The sequence below is a fragment of the Erpetoichthys calabaricus genome, chromosome 4, assembly GCF_900747795.2.
Source record: "Erpetoichthys calabaricus chromosome 4, fErpCal1.3, whole genome shotgun sequence".
NCBI classification, from domain to species: domain Eukaryota; kingdom Metazoa; phylum Chordata; class Cladistia; order Polypteriformes; family Polypteridae; genus Erpetoichthys; species Erpetoichthys calabaricus.
The window spans coordinates 84,457,299-84,477,829 of NC_041397.2; the positions used below are offsets into that span (position 1 = coordinate 84,457,299).

Sequence of the window (20,531 nt, forward strand, 5' to 3'; positions counted from 1 at the left end):
AAAGACTGAAAGATTGGATACCCAACTTCATAACAATACATTGTATGGCACACAAATTAGAGGTAACAGTACTGGATAGTGTGAAAGGATGTGAATATCTTGTCATGAACTGCTTAATGAGAAAGTGGCTCATTTCAGGCTGAGGTGTCTAAAGGCTGTGACAAAAAATTACACTTTCATCATTGTGCATATGGAGAATATAGCAGGAGGAGGTGATGTTAAGTCAGAGGGTGGTGTCAAAACAAAGAGGATGGTGCAGGAGATGAAGAACAAGAAATATGTTCACTCTCTACATTTCATGTTGGACTACCGTACCATCTTATCCAGCTGCAGTACTGATATTCATTATGACAACGTAAACATCATGCAAATAAATCAGTTAGTGGAGAGCATCACATTATGTTTATTCAGCCTGAGAACAAAACCAGAAGAATATCAGAAAGCCTTAGAAACAAAGTTCACAGTGAAAGATGATGGTAGCGTGTGCTACTGTGGAACTCGCAGCAACTAATGACCTTGTAGAAGAAGTGAGAGCACACACAAGACACCTTGTGACGATGCGGGTTCGGCTCCATGCTCCCTCTTCTTTTAGGAGCCCTTGAACCCAACACCGTCGGTAATGTCACCGATGAGCTAGACAGTGAGGCAATAAACAATTGAGCAAGGGGATGATATATAATTGTGCAAAAGTGCTTTTATTAAACAATCCAAACAAAATGTTCAAAGTAAAGTGCAGTCGTGCAACGTTCAATAAATAAATAATCCATAAAATGAAACATATGGAGGTTAAAATCAATAAATAGGAACTCTTCTAAAAACCAGGAGGTAAAATAGTACAGTAATGTTAAAATCAAAAAAACTGGTGTCTTCCGTTTTCATGGCGGTTCCCCTGCTACACCCATCTGGTCTGCTCTACAGGAGAGTCGCCTACCTGCAGGATCAGCTGCCCTTCAAACAGGTCCGGTAGCCCTCCGTTCCTTGGCTTTGTCGGGCTCCCAACCGGACCGAGACTTGGGATATTTCCCAGAGGCCAAGGCACTCACGCTGGGACTACACCTGCCCAAAGCCTCCTCGACTCCCGCTCCTAGCAACGGCCAAGTCGAATACTTCTACTGGTCACTCCAGCTACTTAGTCGCTCAGCAGGAGCAACCGCTTCTTTCAGCCTCACTGAGTGTCGGCCAATCACTCCTCTCGTAGGCTGTCCTCCCAGCTGCCTGCTTTCTCATATGCAAGCCTGCTGTTGCTCGCTTGCTCTCCTTCCTCACACCGGCTTTCTCCACCTGCTTCCTGTCTTCTCCTACAACCTCCCGTTCTCTCTTTCCTTCTTTTCCTTCTACTTCTTTTCTTTTTTACCTGTTCTCTTTCCTTCTACTCTTTTCTTTTTTACCTGTTCTTTTTCCTTCCTTAACCGGCTCGCGCTTCGCTATATATGCGGGGAGGACATGGCAGCTGCAGCCCGTTAGCCACAGGAACAATCATGGATGTGGGCAGTCTCTCACCTGTTCACTTAGGTGAAAAACGCCCACACCGCAGATCGCCCTGTGGCTTGCTATAGCCACCAACGCCCCCTCGCTAAGCCACGAGCGCGGCGATTATTTAAAATAAACGGCCTTTGCTGGAAGAGCTGTGGACCCATAACACCACACACCTTTGGTGTGGAGTTTCAGAAGATTACTGACAACACAGTTAAGGACATGGACAGCAAATTGAAAAATCTGTTGGAAAAGCCTCTCTCTTGTTCCAAAGTTTTTGACCCTTCCATTCATCCCTGTCCCAGAGAAGAACTGGCAAATTATAGAGATGAATAAGTGGATTATCTTGTCACACATTTTGCCAGTTTGCTAAATAGGAAAGAGAAGGAGAAAATTCCACAATAATGGACAAATTTAAAAATGTGGCTTTCGGGCTACCAGGTTATCAAGCTAGATGGCTTGTACAGAGATCTTCTCACTGAGAATCAAGAACACCTCTCTCATATCTTGTTACTGGTAAAATTAATGTTGACATTTAGTCCATCGAAACCCACCTGTGAGAGAGAATTTTCCTGCATGAACTGAGTGAAAACATAATACCAAAACCTCTCAACAATTTGAAACACTGAATGACATCATGCTTCTCTCCATAAATGGGGAATCATTTGAACATTTTCGCCTTGACAAGGCAATTAGTTCCTGGATGTATTCTGGAAAAGGTTGAAAACGTCTGTAACATAACACTCCAGTAAGATCAAAGTGCAGTGAAATGGAGACTAATGCACAGAAGCCAAGGGAGGAGGCTGATGAAGCTGTGTCCTTAGCGTTGAGTGGCACTCTCTCATTTGTGATTTCAGCTGAGATCTCTGATTCAGAATCTGACACAGACGTGTTTGAATTCATCATATTGTTTATACAGTTTAATTTCATTTAGAACAGAATGCATATTTATGTTGATTGATGTTAATGATTGTTACTTGATTGTTGAATAAGTTTATATACGATTGTTGCTATTTGTGTTTGGAAAATAAATGTTTTTTATTTTTTGACTGTATTTAACTTTCTGCATTAACTAATTCTTTTTTATTTGGGCTAGTTAAATTCATTTTGGCTACCAAAATCTGAAGAGTTCCTGCCTGAAGGGCTAGCAAGGATTTAGGAATTTTGAGAGCTCTGGGTTGTTTCTACATTGCGCCTGATGCTTGCTGAGATAGGTTTCAGCTCCCCATAACCTGGCTCTGCTTAAGCGGGTTTAGCAAATGTATGGTTGGATAGTTACAGTGCATCCGGAAAGTATCACAGCGCATCACTTTTTCCACATTTTGTTATGTTACAGCCTTATTCCAAAATGGATTAAATTCATTTTTTCCCCAGAATTCTACACACAACACCCCATAATGACAACGTGAAAAAAGTTTACTTGAGGTTTTTGCAAATTTATTAAAAATAAAAAAATTGAGAAAGCACATGTACATAAGTATTCACAGCCTTTGCCATGAAGCTCAAAATTGAGCTCAGGTGCATCCTGTTTCGCCTGATCATCCTTGAGATGTTTCTGCAGCTTAATTGGAGTCCACCTGTGGTAAATTCAGTTGATTGGACATGATTTGGAAAGGCACACACCTGTCTATATAAGGTCCCACAGTTGACAGTTCATGTCAGAGCACAAACCAAGCACGAAGTCAAAGGAATTGTCTGTAGACCTCCAAGACAGGATTGTCTCGAGGCACAAATCTGGGGAAGGTTACAGAAAAATTTCTGCTGCTTTGAAAGTCCCAATGAGCACAGTGGCCTCCATCATCCATAAGTGGAAGAAGTTCGAAACCACCAGGACTCTTCCTAGAGCTGGCCAGCCATCTAAAACTGAGTGATCGGGGGAGAAGGGCCTTAGTCAGGGAGGTGACCAAGAACCCGATGGTCACTCTGTCAGAGCTCCAGAGGTCCTCTGTGGAGAGAGGAGAACCTTCCAGAAGGACAACCATCTCTGCAGCAATCCACCAATCAGGCCTGTATGGTAGAGTGGCCAGATGGAAGCCACTCCTTAGTAAAAGGCACATGGTAGCCCGCCTGAAGTTTGCCAAAAGGCACCTGAAGGACTCTCAGACCATGAGAAAGAAAATCCTCTGGTCTGATGAGACAAAGATTGAACTCTTTGGTGTGAAGCCAGGCGTCACGTTTGGAGGAAACCTGGCACCATCCCTACGGTGAAGCCTGGTGGTGGCAGCATCATACTGTGGGGATGTTTTTCAGCGGCAGGGACTGGGAGACTAGTCAGGGTAAAGGGAAAGATGACTGCAGCAATGTACAAAGACATCCTGGATGAAAACCTGCTCCAGATCGCTTTTGACCTCAGACTGGGGCGACGGTTCATCTTTCAGCAGGACAACGACCCTAAGCACACAGCCAAGATATCAAAGGAGTGGCTTCAGGACAACTCTGTGAATGTCCTTGAGTGGCCCAGCCAGAGCCCAGACTTGAATCCAATTGAACATCTCTGGAGAGATCTTAAAATGGCTGTGCACCGACACTCTCCCCACCCCCTTTCCATCCAACCTGATGGAGCTTGAGAGGTGCTGCAAAGAGGAATGGGCGAAACTGGCCAAGGATAGGTGTGCCCAGGTTGTGGCATCATATTCAAAAAGACTTGAGGCTGTAATTGCTGCCAAAGGTGCATCGACAAAGTATTGAGCAAAGACTGTAAATACTTATATACATGTGATTTCTCAGTTTTTTTATTTTTAATAAATTTGCAAAATCTCAAGGAAACTTTTTCCACGTTGTCATTATGGGGTGTTGTATGTAGAATTCTGAGGAAAAAATGATTAAATCCATTTTGGAATAAGGGCTGTAACATAACAAAATATGGAAAAAGTGATGTGCTGTGAATACTTTCCGGATGCACTGTTATGTACATGTGATTTCTCAGTTTTTTTTATTTTTAATAAATTTAAACCCCACCCACCCCCACCGCCTCGCACTTTATTCAGAGTAAAATACAAGTGGCTTGGCCTTAGTGTTTTTTCTTACATCTTGATACAGATTAGCTCATTCTGATGTGGCAACATTTGCAAATACCGTAGTAAATCATGAATGAAACAGGCTCATGCTGCATCAACACATATATTTTATTTGTAGGGCAAATTTCTGAGACTGGTTGGGCAATTTGGCATCAAAGTAATACCACTGTCTGATGTAGGATTATAGGTTATTGCTGTCACATTTATTTTTCTTTGATGTTAATTTTTAACGTAACCCTAATTTGAGTAATGTAAATTAAGTAAATAATTTTTTTTCTTTGCCAGATTATCCATATACTAATGTATCAACAAACTATGAAGTTGGTATTCAACCTGTGAAGTAAGAATTGCTCTTTAATTACCTCCTTACAAAATGACAGAAATACAGACTTAAAACTTTGTTTTTTACTTAAAAGTAGGATTGCACTAAAATTTATTACATTTTAAAGACTCAATTAAAGCATATAAAATTTCAGTGACAGGAACAAATTTTAACTTCCTCTGTCTTGAATGATGAAAATTGGCTTTCTGTTGTTCTGCTTTTTTGTGCTAAAGGTCCTTCAGAGAAACTTGTGTCTGGTACATAGATTGCTTAGTATTCCATTCCTTGGCAAATTAGGTATTTAATCTCCCACCTTGTCAGGGTTGATTCTAAAAAAAAAAAATGCCTCTGCTGTCTTTCAGTGGTTTATTAGTTTACCTTTAGGCATTTCTGGTTGAAGATGCTGACTTCTTGAAGATGTTTGTAAGCCTTCATATTTTTTCTATTGCAATTTGTAATAATACTGTTGCAATCTTGAGCAGTTAGTGTGGGGTCAACAATTGTTCCTTGTGTAAATTCAGACTCCATCTACATTTTAGTTTCTGAATTTTGTTTGAGATATGTGATGTTTTGACTCTAGGGTCCTTTAGAAAAGCTACATCTAACAACTCTAGCCTAATGGGTCATCAAAACTTTTTTTTAGGTAATTAAATTATACTCCATATACATACTTTGGTACCTAGGATGTTGGTTAATGACCAGGTTCTGTTAGTCTTGGTGTAGTAAAAAGTGATGTAGGTTTAAAGAGGAAATTCATCGTTGAGTTCCAAAAAAAAAATTTTTTTTTTTTTTTTAACGTGACACCCTAGGTATATTTATATCTTGCCATATCCTCTTGTGAGCTGGATTCTTTGAAGAGCTGGTATAGGGTTGAATCTAGATGAACCTGACCTTGACCCAGATCTTTCCGTTTTTGTACAACTGAAGGATGAAATTGGTGACCATCCCTCTAAGGCTGCGTTCACACGGCATCTCTTTTTGTGTTTTTCACTCATTTGTGACAAAAATCTGTTTTTAGAGTGTGAACAACAATACACATCAAATCAAAACTTTCCACATTAGATTTAAGCCTCTTTTCAATATGTGACTACTTGTCTACCACAACCTGCGGACACCATAAATTGAATGTAACCTGCTTTTGAACACTTGAATAAAAAGTGTCTGGACGTTTACACACAACAACTGTTTTTAGTTCTTTGTTCACATACTAATGGTTAGACATAAGAATTTGGATGTACTTTTACCATCCAGTTGAGCTCAGTTGCTACGTGGTTTTCAAATTGAAATTGGCATGTGCAGACATTGACATAAGTAGTCGAACATTCCCTTAAACATTTTGAAATCGTTAAACTGGTGTTTTGCAAATGTTTAAACAATGCCAGTATCCACTAGTATTTCATTTAAGCATGTAATAATAAAATAAATACTCCTAATTACAGATGTTAAAAGTTATCTGTTTAGAAAGTAGCAAGGTGAAAACAGTAATATTGTAGTCTTATCTGTTGTTAAAGTCATTGTTTGTTGTTTAAATTTGTTAGGTTTCACCAGAGTTTCCATCATTTTAGTGCTACTTCCAGGCCTTCAGCAGTCATTTTACTTGTGTGGCCGTTTGAGCAATAATATATAAGTTTACAGATAAGCCAATACTCAAAATTTTTAACCACAGTACCATGAAAAAATGGCTCACTTACAAATAAGCTGAATGTGAAAATTTAAAATAAAACCAGTTCTGGAAAACAGGATAAATTTTTAAAGAGACAAATATGTACAGATGTGTTACTATGAAAGCTTATTAAAAAATGTGCAATTATTTTACATATGTATTGTCTTTTTCAAATGTTTTGTGCTGTTGTGTAATTTTGCGCATGTGTATGGACCCGGTCTTTTGGTGGCAGCTAGTGAGGAAGGACTTCATTTGTTATGTACAATGCAGTCAAGTAAAAAGAACTGAATAAAAGTTATAGGTATACATTGTGACCACCAAGGGGTGTTTCAGCACTCCAAAATCTAGACCACATCCTCACAGACCTGGGTTAAAATAAAAGGTTTTATTACAAATAAGTACCTTTATATAAAGACTTCCCAATTTGCACAAGCAAAATACAAAAAAAACACCTTCTCTCATTTTCCTTTCCTCTACTCCTCCTAGGCAAGCTTTGTCATCTTCCACCAGACTCTGAGTCTCGTTGATAAGGCAGAGCTGCTCCTTTTTGTCTTAGACCCAGGAGTACTTCCGGTGCCAGGGTATTGGCCTGTAGGAAGCATTTCTGGGTCACCGTGGAAGCCCCACAAAATAGATATCACAGATCCCTGCAGCTTCCCCTGACTGCACCCACAGAACCCAACAAGGGTATTGTTCCTCAGTCCAACTCTGCCGGAAGGCAGGACGAACCCCACCTTCCTTCTCGTGGCTTCCAAGTGCTAGCCTCCCATCCAGGTAGGGAACCTTACTACATCCAATTTCTGGCCAGGATGTCTGCCAATATGTACTGATCATCACAACGTTTAATCCTGCATGCGCTTAGGGATAAATTTAATCTGCCCTGTTTTGGGTCACAGGAAGCTGGGATTATTGCAGCAGCACTTAGTGTGAGGCATGAAGCAAATGTGGTATGGGTGCTCCATTGAATGACACAATCATACAGCCAAACGGAAAACCGTGTACTCCTTGCAGTCCACTAATCCTGCGCATATAGTTTGTCAGAATTTTAAGCCCGATTTGCAGTCATGATGGATTTTTTTTTTTTTTTTTTTAAAACCATTTCAGCTTCATCAGCCATCATTTCATGTGCAGTGTGAGAGGGTTACATTGCTGAATTCAATGCAATCAGATGAATTTCTGTTATGTCAGAAATTTCAATCAGCTGTTTAATAGTGTGAGCAGTCTCACAACCTGATTTTTTTTTGACGTTACAATAAAGATGTATTGTGCTTCGATCACAGTATATTGTGCATTGGGTATTACATTGTCATGCAGGCTTTCATATTTTTGATTTAAAAATATCTAAACAATCATAAAGTAACACACATACAACTAAATGGCTATTAACAGAGTAACCAAGTTTTGAAAATCTGAAACTGGGACACATGTAGGCTAACCAGATTGTCATAGTTCCAAAATGGGGGCACCATGTATTAATCCAAGATTAATATGTGTACAAGATACAAATAAAATTCAGGTCCCAGGGGTTGGGGTGGGGTTTCCATGAAGTATTGTGCATCTTGTATAAATACCCATAAAATCGAAGTCCGAAAGCAAAGTGGGGTCCCCCATGGAGTATTATTCACCTTATAAAAATGCACATATGTGAGGGAGAGAGGAGGGTGTCCCTGTTTCTGTTTGCATTTCATCCTCTTGAAAATGGGACATTTTGTTCAATTCCGGGGCGATGGATATAAAACAGGATGTGATGCTTTAAAACAGATCTGTCCTTGTCTGGCCATCCTAGCCAATGATAAAAGCATCTTAAGAAACCTTTACTGGAAGAGTCCTAAAATAAACACACACACAGCAGTAAATTTACATAGACTGCATAACTGTAATTATCTCTGTAAAATAGACATATATATATATTGTCCACACCTTGACCAGTAACATGTCCAGTTACACCTTTATTTAGTTTCAAAACATAGTACAGCAAAGGTCAGGAAACACAGCTTTTTCTTTGTTGACATTTTCAGAAGCCTGTGGCCATGATGTTTTTTTTTTTTTTTTTTTTTAATTGGTAAAATTGTTGGTCAGGACATGTACATATACAATCTGTGCATCCACATTGCAGCACGTTAATTGAACCAAACATGCTTGTACAGTTTTGAGTCCATATACTGTAACATCTGACAACTCTATTGGGCACAGTGAGTAGTCGCTTGCTCATAGTTTCTAAAAAATCACACAGTGTGTGCCTGGCATATCAGAAACCTGAAGAGTCTGTAGGTGTTTTGAAACCATGTGATCTAGTGTCCATACAACAAATCTTCAGGGAGTTATGTTTGAGGTAGAAAGAAAAGGGTAGATGTTATTTACTTTACAGCACCTGAAGGACTAAATGTATTTATAAAATAAAACTATCATGTTTGGCTGTGATTTTGGTCAGTTTTGCAATTTCCTAAGATTTACTTAGGATTCAGTGATAAATTCCGGCCAGTGACATGTTCATATTTTTATGCAAAGGAAGAAAAATTAATAGCGCGCTATTTGTAATGCATTTCATTTTATAGTGTGTAAGTCTATAGCATATCTTCTTTATTTTGTAACTAATGCATAATCTTAACTAAGACCTTTAAAGGTAACATTCCCCCAACATTGTTGGTAAATGATTTGCTTTACTAGTAAAACAGCTTGGCTGTGAACTACTGTGCTTGTGGCAGCACGACACAGAGATAGGCGTAGGAGGGTGACATTGCAGGCTTGCTATATAAATGTATACTGCCAACAGGAGCAATGGGCATGGTGTGAGCATCTGGAGAGGAATGACAGAGTTGGAGGGAATGCATTGGTTAACTTGAAGTAGTGTGGTAACCTGGTTGGGAGAGAAACAGATGGGTACAGCGGTGTCTTCTGAATCAGGAAAGGTTCAGAGCGACCTCATGAAAGAATGCACAGGACATGAGAGTGTATTTCATCAACTGTGTTAACAGGAACTAGCAGCAACCAGTACAATTCTTTCATTGTGTTATTTCTTATAAATTCGTTCTGCTCATCAGCATCCTTGCTTCATCTCCCATTTGAACCTTTCACCACAATAAACTCTTCGTAATTAACTACATTCTTTGGATCATGTGTTTTTTCTTTCCTTTACCTGCGAAGAAGTCTGTGTTTTCTAAACTTTTGATGAGTTCTTTGAACTGTCCTTTAACCAATATATAGAACAAAAGAAAGCAGTTTGGGTTAGTTGCAGTATGCTATGAGCGGAGAATGATCCCGTGCTAATTTAGTCACAGATGTAACGAGACAAACTTTTCGGCTGTTGTATTGTGGCCCAGAGCTTTAAACTACTGCAGACCAAGACGAAGACTCATGCAGTTGTCGTGGGTTTCTTGGAAATGGTGAATGGGAACAGTGTCGTGTACTAAATTTGACTTCCTTCTTAGCAGGTTTCATGGACTTGGTACAATGAGTAATGTTACTTAATGAATTCCACATCAGAAATCCTGTTACAGACCTGAAAATGGACTTGCATTCCATCTACAAAATATACAAATAATATTTTATATTTATATTTGGACTGAAGTATCACATGATACTGAGTCAAATATATTTTCCTCGAGGCATAGAAACATGTATTATGTATAATATATGAAAGAGAAAAATATGGCTCAACATACATTTGACCATTAATCTTCACAGTGCCTAAAGTGGAAACAAATAAATGCAAGTACTCTTACATGTTTGTTGGCTCCTCAGTGGTCCTCCCAATGTTTTGAAGATTTTTTCACAATTTCTTAATCAAGCACTTGGGACCCCCTCATAGTTTTGATCACTATGATATACGTACATTTATTGGACATGTTGGGAGCATGGGGTCCCCCTTCAAGAGAGTTGGAGATGCCGATATGCTGCTGTGAAAAATGGAATACAGCTCTAGACATGAGTTTTTACCCCTCCCTCTTCAAGAAACAGAAACTCTAGTGTTATGTCTGAATATGCTCTTCATAAAAATTGTTCATGGAACTGAACTATGCCTAAGCTGGAAAGGGTGACTCAATTATTTTAAAGAACTATTTGCAAATTTAGTAACCTTACTTCTCATCCGAAGGGTGGTAGTGAAAGAAGATCACTTTCTGAGAACAAGGAGTTCAATACTCCAGAAGGCTACAAAGAAAACTAAGTTAAAGACTATAGAGCAGAATAAGGGAAACAAAATCTGCTTAGAAGAAGAAAATTTCTATTCACATCAAATTTGCCAGAACCACCTGGATGATCCAGGTGTTTATTGTAAACATAGTCTGTTCTGCAGATGTTGCAAAAGGAGAAATTTATAAACTAACAGATGAGAAACAGTATGTTAAGTGAAAAACAACAGTTATATTAAACTAGGTATTAGGACAGATAATTATGTGGTGATGGAAGGCTAGAGCTGGCCTTGGCATCATGCAGAATCAGTAGAAGGGTAGATTCCAACACAGGCTTTCTCAAGGTATGTTCTTGCACAAATGTAATACAATGAGGAGTATTTCTCTTATCAAGAAATGAATGTTAATTTATTAAGAATAATGACTAATCAGTTATTGATATAATCTGCAGTTATTACTTATAAAATTCTTTATAATCTGGTGATTTAAAAAAAAAAAAAAAAGTAAAAGTCAAAGGAAATAAAGCTGGACATCCAAACCATGTGAAATACAATGTCATGTTAAAGCTGGAAAAAATACAGTTTAGATAGCAGGCCATGACAATTACAGAAGATACTGTACGCATTCACTTAATTTTAACATAATTAATGTTCTTCACCTTATACTGTGTATTTGGATGTAGTAGTAGCTGTTTAAACTATATTTGCAGAATGTTGCATCTGATAAATAAAAAAAAATATATTATAAAAAATGTGCATATAAATACAAGCTTTACTTATAAATAAGGTACTAAGTAAAGGAATTTTTTAATTTAATCTGGCACTACTTGGTTACCTTGGTATGACTAAGACAATTGGTAGTGCACTGATTTTAGGTTGTGAATAATGTAGAAATCTGGAACTAATAACATTCGTGAACACTGATTAAAGATGTAGTGTTCCCTGCAAGTTTAAAAGATTTAAGAGAAAAATAAACTACTGTTCTCCTTGGCCTGAGTAACACTTGACCACCATCTTTGGAAGGCAAAATATATTTTTAAATTTATTAGGTCCTTCCTTGAACTGTGGCCTCTGTTTTACATGTACTTTATCATAAATTGCTTTTAATTTAAGGGTATTTGCATAAAATGTATCTTATATGTACTGTATAGTAATCTGAATTCTGCTGCTGTTTTTTTTCTTCTATTGTTGCCTTTACTTTGATTTGTTATCAGATCTGTGCTAGTAAGATATGAAGAATCATACCTCTGACGTTAGTAAAGCATAAATTAATATAACAACACTCTCTTTCTACACAGGGTTTTGGAGTAGAAAACATGGCAACAGCAATGGATGAAGATTTGGAGGAAGAAGTAGATGACAAAGAAGAGGAAATCCATGATGTGTCCTCCAGGAATGCACAAATGGAAGCTAGACCAGTAGTATGGTTTGCACAGTATGTGGGGACTGCACTGGCTATGGAGCCAGCTGTGTGAGTAGTGGCCGTCCAGACAGAGTCCCTGGAGGGTGAGTTATTTCTTGTAGAGCTTTGGTAAACTTGATTAATACAGTTATCTTGAAAATTATTTAACTGATTAACTCAATGATAATTTCATATTAATACTAGCCATGGTTCATGTCAAAGACCGGTAAAGAACGATTAAAAAATATTTGCAATCTCTTGCTCTGCATGTACCTTCAGTGCCTTTCCAAATGTCCTCTTCACAGGCACTCATTTTCTTGAGCACATTCCCATATAGCATACTTTTCAGACTCCGTCATAATTTCAGAGGCACCTTTCTCAACTCTGGTCTAGTTTCATACTTGAAGTCTTTGAAGGAGACTCCTCTCAGCATGGCCTCAAATTCCTTTTCTCTCCTCCTCCTTTTGTGTGTCTCACACATTACCAAAGCCAAACTGACCAATCAGGTTATTCAGGGGGACTAGACACGTACTGTTTTATATTGGTAGATATTGTTTCACTCAAACATTGTTCCAGTTTCTTTATAAAAAATTAATAATTTTAACAATTTCAAGTGTTTTTAATTATAAGTCATTCCTCGTGATCTTGCATAATTTTTTAATAGTCTTTTCTAATTAGAATGTTTTGTTTAAATCATCCAAAATGTAATTGATGAAAACTGATCATTGGTATACAAAGATCTTTGTTCATTTGGACTTGTACACACTTTCCTTTGAGTACCATGGGTAGTTAAAATGTAACCTGCTGTGTGTTAAGATTGTTTCCAGTTAAAACCAGGTGTGTGTTTTGGACAGATATGAAAAAAAAAAACACTGTGCCTGAAAATGTTTAATTTAATTGCTACAGTAATCTTTGAAATCTTGGTGTTCCCACTGTTTAATTTTGTATAGCTTTCAGAGAAAATTTGAGATTTTATAACTGCTTTTTGTATTTTCAATATATGAAAATATTTCTTACAGTTTACAGTAATGCTTTTTTTAAAATGATTCACTTGCTTCTGCCTTTCATGGAATTATTGTGTGTTCAAATAACATTTTATGCATTTTTCTATGAAAAGTATTTGCATTGCATACTTTTACAGACACTGTTGAGCATAAAACAATGATAGTAAGAAGAAATTAATCTGTTCATTTTTGAACACATTTAATCCAGTTTATGGTTATGGATCAGTTCCATTGCACCAAGGTAGGAAGTTGCCCTGAATAAGGTGCCTGTCCAGTGCAGGGCACGCACACATGCAAAAAAACGGGATAAATTTAATACAGTGTATTTTGTATTAACACCAGGAAAATAGCATGTGCAAGTGTTAGGCCATTACCTGAAAAATATGGAGACAATTTGTTTCTTCAGTGAAAAAGCTATAATGCAATGTATAGTCTGTTTTCTACTCATTGTTACATTGTAACAGGGTAGAAAGTAACCCTTCAGTGAGGTGTACTTTCTACTGTGTGTGGTTTGTGTCTTTAATACATAAAATACACAAATATAACAGCCATAACATCGAAATTCCTCTGCATACAAAGTAGTCGTGTATACTTGATTTGAAAAAATAAAAAAAGAACTGAAGATAATTTTACCCAAACTTTAATACAAGTTGTGGTGGTAGAAATGTAATCAGTTTATAAGTATCAAATGTAAGTACCAAAAAACATTCTCTAATGTTGCCTTTTTTGTGCATCATTTTTGGATATTTTTTTTTGTCACATGATTTTGACAGTGGGTATTCAGTAATGGCTAGTGACCTGAGTTTAGCCCAGTGTTGACATAAAACGTTTCCCCCAATGAAACCATAATTTTTTTTTTTCTTTATTATTCAGTTTTATTCTGTCAGTGACGTTCATGTGATACAGCAAACTTGCCTCTCCGTCTCTGAGTTGATGACATTTATCTCCATTCTTTTCACGAGAGCAGCAATGACCAGAGTTGCTGCTGTGGTTGATGCCTGCTCATAACTATTTGTTGTACCGGCAATCAAAGATAATGCTGTCCTGTGACTGCTATCAGACTATCATGTGGCATTTAAGCTTTGACAACAAAGACACACCGTGCAGTATGTGTGAAAAACGAGAAATTTGCTGCAATTTCTGACATCTGGCAACGTTTTGTTGAGAATCGAGTTACAACCCAGGGCAAAGACTTTCCAATTCTGTGGTCATAAAGCTTATGGAGCTGTTTCTGGACAAAGGCAGAACTGTAACAACAGACAGCTTCTTCACAACGCTTTCGCCGGCTAATAGACTGTTACACTGCAGCAAGACTCTGCTTGGGACCCTAAGTAAAATGGGACTTCCACCTGCTGCTAAAGTCACTTCAGTATGCAAGCTAGTTGCCAAGCTAGTGTTTAGATCTGGCAGTGCCATGCTGATGGTGTACAGTGGGGCAAAAAAGTATTTAGTCAGCCACCAATTGTGCAAGTTCTCCCACTTAAAAAGATGAGAGAGGCCTGAAATTTTCATCATAGGTATACCTCAACTATGAGAGACAAAATGAGAAAAAAAAATCCAGAAAATCACATTGTCTGATTTTTGAAGAATTTATTTGCAAATTATGGTGGAAAAAAAGCATTTGGTCAATAACAAAAGTTCATCTCAATACTTTGTTATATACCCTTTGTTGGCAATGACAGAGGTGAAACGTTTTCTGTAAGTCTTCACAAGGTTTTCACACACTGTTGCTGGTATTTTGGCCCATTCCTCCATGTAGATCTCCTCTAGAGAAATGATGTTTTGGGGCTGTCGCTGGGCAACACGGACTTTCAACTCCCTCCAAAGATTTTCTGTGGGGTTGAGATCTGGAGACTGGCTAGGCCACTCCAGGACCTTGAAATGCTTCTTACGAAGCCACTCCTTCGTTACCCGGGCGGTGTGTTTGGGATCATTGTCATGCTGAAAGACCCAGCCACATTTCATCTTCAATGCCCTTGCTGATGGAAGGAGGTTTTAACTCAAAATCTGACGATACATGGCCCCATTCATTCTTTCCTTTACATGGATCAGTCGTTCTGGTCCCTTTGCAGAAAAACAGCCCCAAAGCATGATGTTTCCACCCCCATGCTTTACAGTAGGTATGGTGTTCTTTGGATGCAACTCAGCATTCTTTCTCCTCCAAACACGACGAGTAGAGTTTTTACCAAAAAGTTCTATTTTGGTTTCATCTGACCATATGACATTCCCCAATCCTCTCTGGATCATCCAAATGCTCTCTAGCAAACTTCAGACGGGCCTGCACATGTACTGGCTTAAGCAGGGGGACACGTCTGGCACTGCAGGATTTGAGTCCCTGGCGGCGTAGTGTGTTACTGATGGTAGCCTTTATTACTTTGGTCCCAGCTTTCTGCAGGTCATTCACTAGGTCACCCCCGATTGTGTGGTTCTAGGATTTTTGCTCACCGTTCTTGTGATCATTTTGACCCCACGGGGTGAGATCTTGCGTGGAGCCCCAGATCGAGGGAGATTATCAGTGGTCTATATGTCTTCCATTTTCTAATAATCGCTCCCACAGTTGATTTCTTCACACCAAGCTGCTTACCTATTGCAGATTCAGTCTTCTCAGCCTGGTGCAGGTCTACAATTTTGTTTCTGGTGTCCTTTGACAGCTCTTTGGTCTTGGCCATAGTGGAGTTTGGAGTGTGACTGTTTGAGGTTGTGGACAGGTGTCTTTTATATTGATAACGAGTTCAAACAGGTGCCATTAATACAGGCAACAAGTGGAGGACAGAGGAGCCTCTTACAGAAGAAGTTACAGGTCTGTGAGAGCCAGAAATTTGCTTGTTTGTAGGTGACCAAATACTTATTTCCACCATAATTTGCAAATAAATTCTTTAAAAATCAGACAATGTGATTTTCTGGATTTTTTTTCTCATTTTGTCTTCATAGGTGAGGTATACCTATGATGAAAATTACAGGGCCTCTCTCATCTTTTTAAGTGGGAGAACTTGCACAATTGGTGTGACTAAATACTTTTTTGCCCCACTGTATGTGCCCAGAAAGAACAAAACCGTGTACTTCATTGCTAAATATGAATATGCAAATACACTTTCACTTTATTATTATTATTTGAAATTTTAATCATTTTTCATTCATTATTTATTACTCTTTAGACTGTGCTATGTAGCTTTCTTTTCCAATTTCCAGTAAATACAAAGATATTTCAGTTATTCTCTTTAAGCATTCCTAATCTAATAGTAGTTCAATCATTCACAAAGCACAAATGGCCCTTAATTGACTTTGAAGGGAATTATAAAGGTGTAACTCATTGTACCTTCAGTATTCCTTTACTCTAGTTATCAAAGTAGTAGAGCTATTTTAGGAGACTATGGAGCATTGCCAGACAGCAATTCCAATACTAACGTTACATACCAAATGTTAGACGTTCTCACTGAAAAAAAATACCCAAACCAGTCATTGAATTCACTGGCTCCCTGACTTACCATGCCCAGTTGCAGCCACCCTAGCTGAAAGGGTCCAAGCCTGGTGATCAGGAAATTCACATGGCCCCCACCTGCCTCACTCTGACCGTATATGGGCAATTCTTGGCTCCCTGCCTGGAGGTGGGACTAGCAGGCATAGTTGCAAAATAATAATAATTCATTACATTTATATAGCGCTTTTCTCAGTACTACACAATTAGCAAAGCAGAATAAACGTACTTCAGCCGATGGATGGACAACAGAGACATGCACGTAGTCAGGACTACTCTTAAATCCAACAACATAATTACCATGGAATTTTCTTCATCAGAGGATATCAAAATGTTGTTTACAACATGTGTAGTGCCTTTTCTGTGCTATGACCGGTGCAGAAGCTGGACTGGAATTTCTTAAATAAATTATGATGTTTGAGTGAGGCTGAATCTGATTGGTGACCTTTTTTTTTCAAATATTTAAGGGAAAATTTGAAATTGGTCTAAATTTATTAAGTATATGTAGGACTACAGTGGTGTGAAAAACTATTTGCCCCCTTCCTGATTTCTTATTCTTTTGCATGTTTGTCACACAAAATGTTTCTGATCATCAAACACATTTAACCATTAGTCAAATATAACACAAGTAAACACAAAATGCAGTTTTAAATGGTGGTTTTTATTATTTAGGGAGAAAAAAAAATCCAAACCTACATGGCCCTGTGTGAAAAAGTAATTGCCCCCTGAACCTAATAACTGGTTGGGCCACCCTTAGCAGCAATAACTGCAATCAAGCGTTTGCGATAACTTGCAATGAGTCTTTTACAGCGCTCTGGAGGAATTTTGGCCCACTCATCTTTGCAAAATTGTTGTAATTCAGCTTTATTTGAGGGTTTTCTAGCATGAACCGCCTTTTTAAGGTCATGCCATAGCATCTCAATTGGATTCAGGTCAGGACTTTGACTAGGCCACTCCAAAGTCTTCATTTTGTTTTTTCTTCAGCCATTCAGAGGTGGATTTGCTGTGTTTTTGGGTCATTGTCCTGTTTGCAGCACCCAAGATCGCTTCAGCTTGAGTTGACGAACAGATGGCCGGACATTCTCCTTCAGGATTTTTTGGTAGACAGTAGAATTCATGGTTCCATCTATCACAGCAAGCCTTCCAGGTCCTGAAGCAGCAAAAGAACCCCAGACCATCACACCACACCACCATATTTTACTGTTGGTATGATGTTCTTTTTCTGAAATGCTGTGTTCCTTTTACGCCAGATGTAACGGGACATTTGCCTTCCAAAAAGTTCAACTTTTGTCTCATCAGTCCACAAGGTATTTTCCCAAAAGTCTTGGCAATCATTGAGATGTTTCTTAGCAAAATTGAGACGAGCCTTAATGTTCTTTTTGCTTAATAGTGGTTTGCGTCTTGGACATCTGCCATGCAGGCCGTTTTTGCCCAGTCTCTTTCTTATGGTGGAGTCGTGAACACTGACCTTAACTGAGGCAAGTGAGGCCTGCAGTTCTTTAGACGTTGTCCTGGGGTCTTTTGTGACCTCTCGGATGAGTCGTCTCTGCGCACTTGGGGTAATTTTGGTCGGCCGGCCACTCCTGGGAAGGTTCACCACTGTTCCACGTTTTTGCCATTTGTGGATAATGGCTCTCACTGTGGTTCGCTGGAGTCCCAAACTTTAGAAATGGCTTTATAACCTTTACCAGACTGATTAGATCTCAATTACTTCTGTTCTCATTTGTTCCTGAATTTCTTTGGATCTTGGCATGATGTCTAGCTTTTGAGGTGCTTTTGGTCTACTTCTCTGTGTCAGGCAGCTCCTATTTAAGTGATTTCTTGATTGAAACAGGTGTGGCAGTAATCAGGCCTGGGGGTGGCTACGGAATTGAACTCAGGTGTGATACACCACAGTTAGGTTATTTTTTAACAAGGGGGCAATTACTTTTTCACACAGGGCCATGTAGGTTTGGATTTTTTTTCTCCCTAAATAATAAAAACCATCATTTAAAAACTGCATTTTGTGTTTACTTGTGTTATATTTGACTAATGGTTAAATGTGTTTGATGATCAGAAACATTTTGTGTGACAAACATGCAAAAGAATAAGAAATCAGGAAGGGGGCAAATAGTTTTTCACACCACTGTAGGTCAGACTTTTAAGTTACTCTTAAGGTAAATGAAACTAATCCGTAATGTGGCAGACAAGATGAATACTGTAGGAGCGCACCTCAATAAGAAAAACAAGAGTGTTACTTTAAACGGTGAAAGATGCAGGAAAAAAAATGGAACAACCAGTCAATCTTTCTGATCAAACAGCACAAAATTGAGCAGAAAGTGTAAGTATGGAAGAACCAGTCAAACATAGCTCTGAAAGGGAATAGCCAATCTGAGCATCAACTAAAAAAAAAAAAAAATGGAACAGACCTATCACACTCAGATTTTTCAACACATTCAGGGGTAGAGGAGCTAGGATTTGGAACTGTTAGAACAAAAGAGGAGAAAGATCAGTCTGGAGGAGGTGCAGTGGTACTTCATTCCACAGTTTCAAACAGCTGTAGAATCTTTATCAATGTACATTGAAGCTGCTCTACTGGTTCCTGGGCCCAGAGCCTAATGAAGACAACTAGATTCAAATTAGTCAGCTTTCATGTGTTCACAAATGTATATTTGTGTAAATTTATTAGAGTACTAATACCACAATTTTTCCAAGTGTTTAATATTTGTTTTTTGGTTCTGTCTTGCAAAATTGCTCAAACTGTTACAGATTCCTAGGGGAATAATACAATATGTTATTTTTAAGACCATATTATAGTTTTACTGTTTTTTTTTTGTTTTTTTTCCCGTTCTGTAAAACATAGTGATACCACAATTAGTATGGGCATAGTGTTTTGTGATTGAGTTTTGCTTTTTTGTGTCCCCCATTTTCATACTGATTTTAAAGTATTCTTCAGTCCCTTCAAAAATCTTTTGACTTCTGTTAGTCAAAAAGTCTGTTTCTTCAGTTCATGGGGAAAGCTTAGTTTTCATAATCAGGTAAATTTGTTTTAAATGTTTAAATGCTTAGAGGTGTATTCCTTTCAACAAAACATTTTTGGATTTTATAGTTTTTTTTTAATGATATTAAATATTAAGGGGGAGTACTTTTCAAAGCAGGATTTTCATTAGGGGTGTGTGTATATATTTGAACTTGCACATGTCTGCGTTAATGTAGGCTCTTGTTCTCTCTCCGTTGAGGAGAGGCATCTTGCTGTTTACACCAAGTTTAAGTTATATTACCTATGAAACTCCCAGTAACAGCAGTTATCATAAACAATCTACTCTGGTTATTTCAAAGCTTAATTTTGTGTTCTGTTCTTTTTTTATTGCATGTGATCTTAGAATATGTGGTTGTGGCTCAGGTGAATCGGGATGCTCAGCCTGTGGCTGCTGCAAAGCGTTGTGCACGAGAACTGGATGGACAGGAGGCAAGACAAAGGGGGATATGTGATGCTGTCAAGGAAAATGATTCCCTTAGATCTGCTTTTAGGTAAAAAGAAATAGTTTTGGTCATTCAAATAAGTCTTTCCATGGCAGATAAGATGACATTTTTCATATTGAGAGGCCAGACCAAATTTTCTGTGCATTAACATTTGTTATGAGCAATAAATCCATGTGTAAAAGCCCTTCAGTGGTACATATCTGTAATTTTTTTAATCATGTATGTAGGTTTCTAAATTTGTTACCAGTAATATTTCTCTAATTGATTTAATTGTTTAATTAGTTGTTTTTTTTTTAATTCATTTATCTTTTAGAAAAGGTCAGAAGTGTGAGATTTGATTTTATAAGGTGTTTTGCAATATTTGTATTTTTGCATAGTCTTTATTTCTTAACTCTTTTTTGCCATTTTCCTATTCTTTTCCCCTTTTTCTGTGAAGTTTGATCCCTAAGGTGTACCTGAATAATGACAGTTTACAGTAAGGAGGGCAGACACCAGGACACAGAACTCCGCAAAGCCTAACATTAGCTTAGTCACTAGTAAATAATGAGAACATCTGAAAAAACCATGAAAATCACAATGTTGAT

General features: G+C 38.2%; 1 protein-coding gene across 1 annotated transcript in view; it reads left to right on the forward strand.

The window, feature by feature from the left end:
• The window catches only part of mycbp2 (MYC binding protein 2), a 412,376-nt gene that overhangs the window by 112,407 nt on the left and 279,438 nt on the right, over positions 1-20,531 (forward strand). The window contains 6 exon segments of the mRNA XM_051926880.1: positions 11,901-11,974; positions 11,976-12,023; positions 12,025-12,110; positions 19,848-19,905; positions 19,907-19,969; positions 19,971-19,995. Of these exon segments, the coding sequence (XP_051782840.1) occupies positions 11,901-11,974; positions 11,976-12,023; positions 12,025-12,110; positions 19,848-19,905; positions 19,907-19,969; positions 19,971-19,995 (354 nt within the window).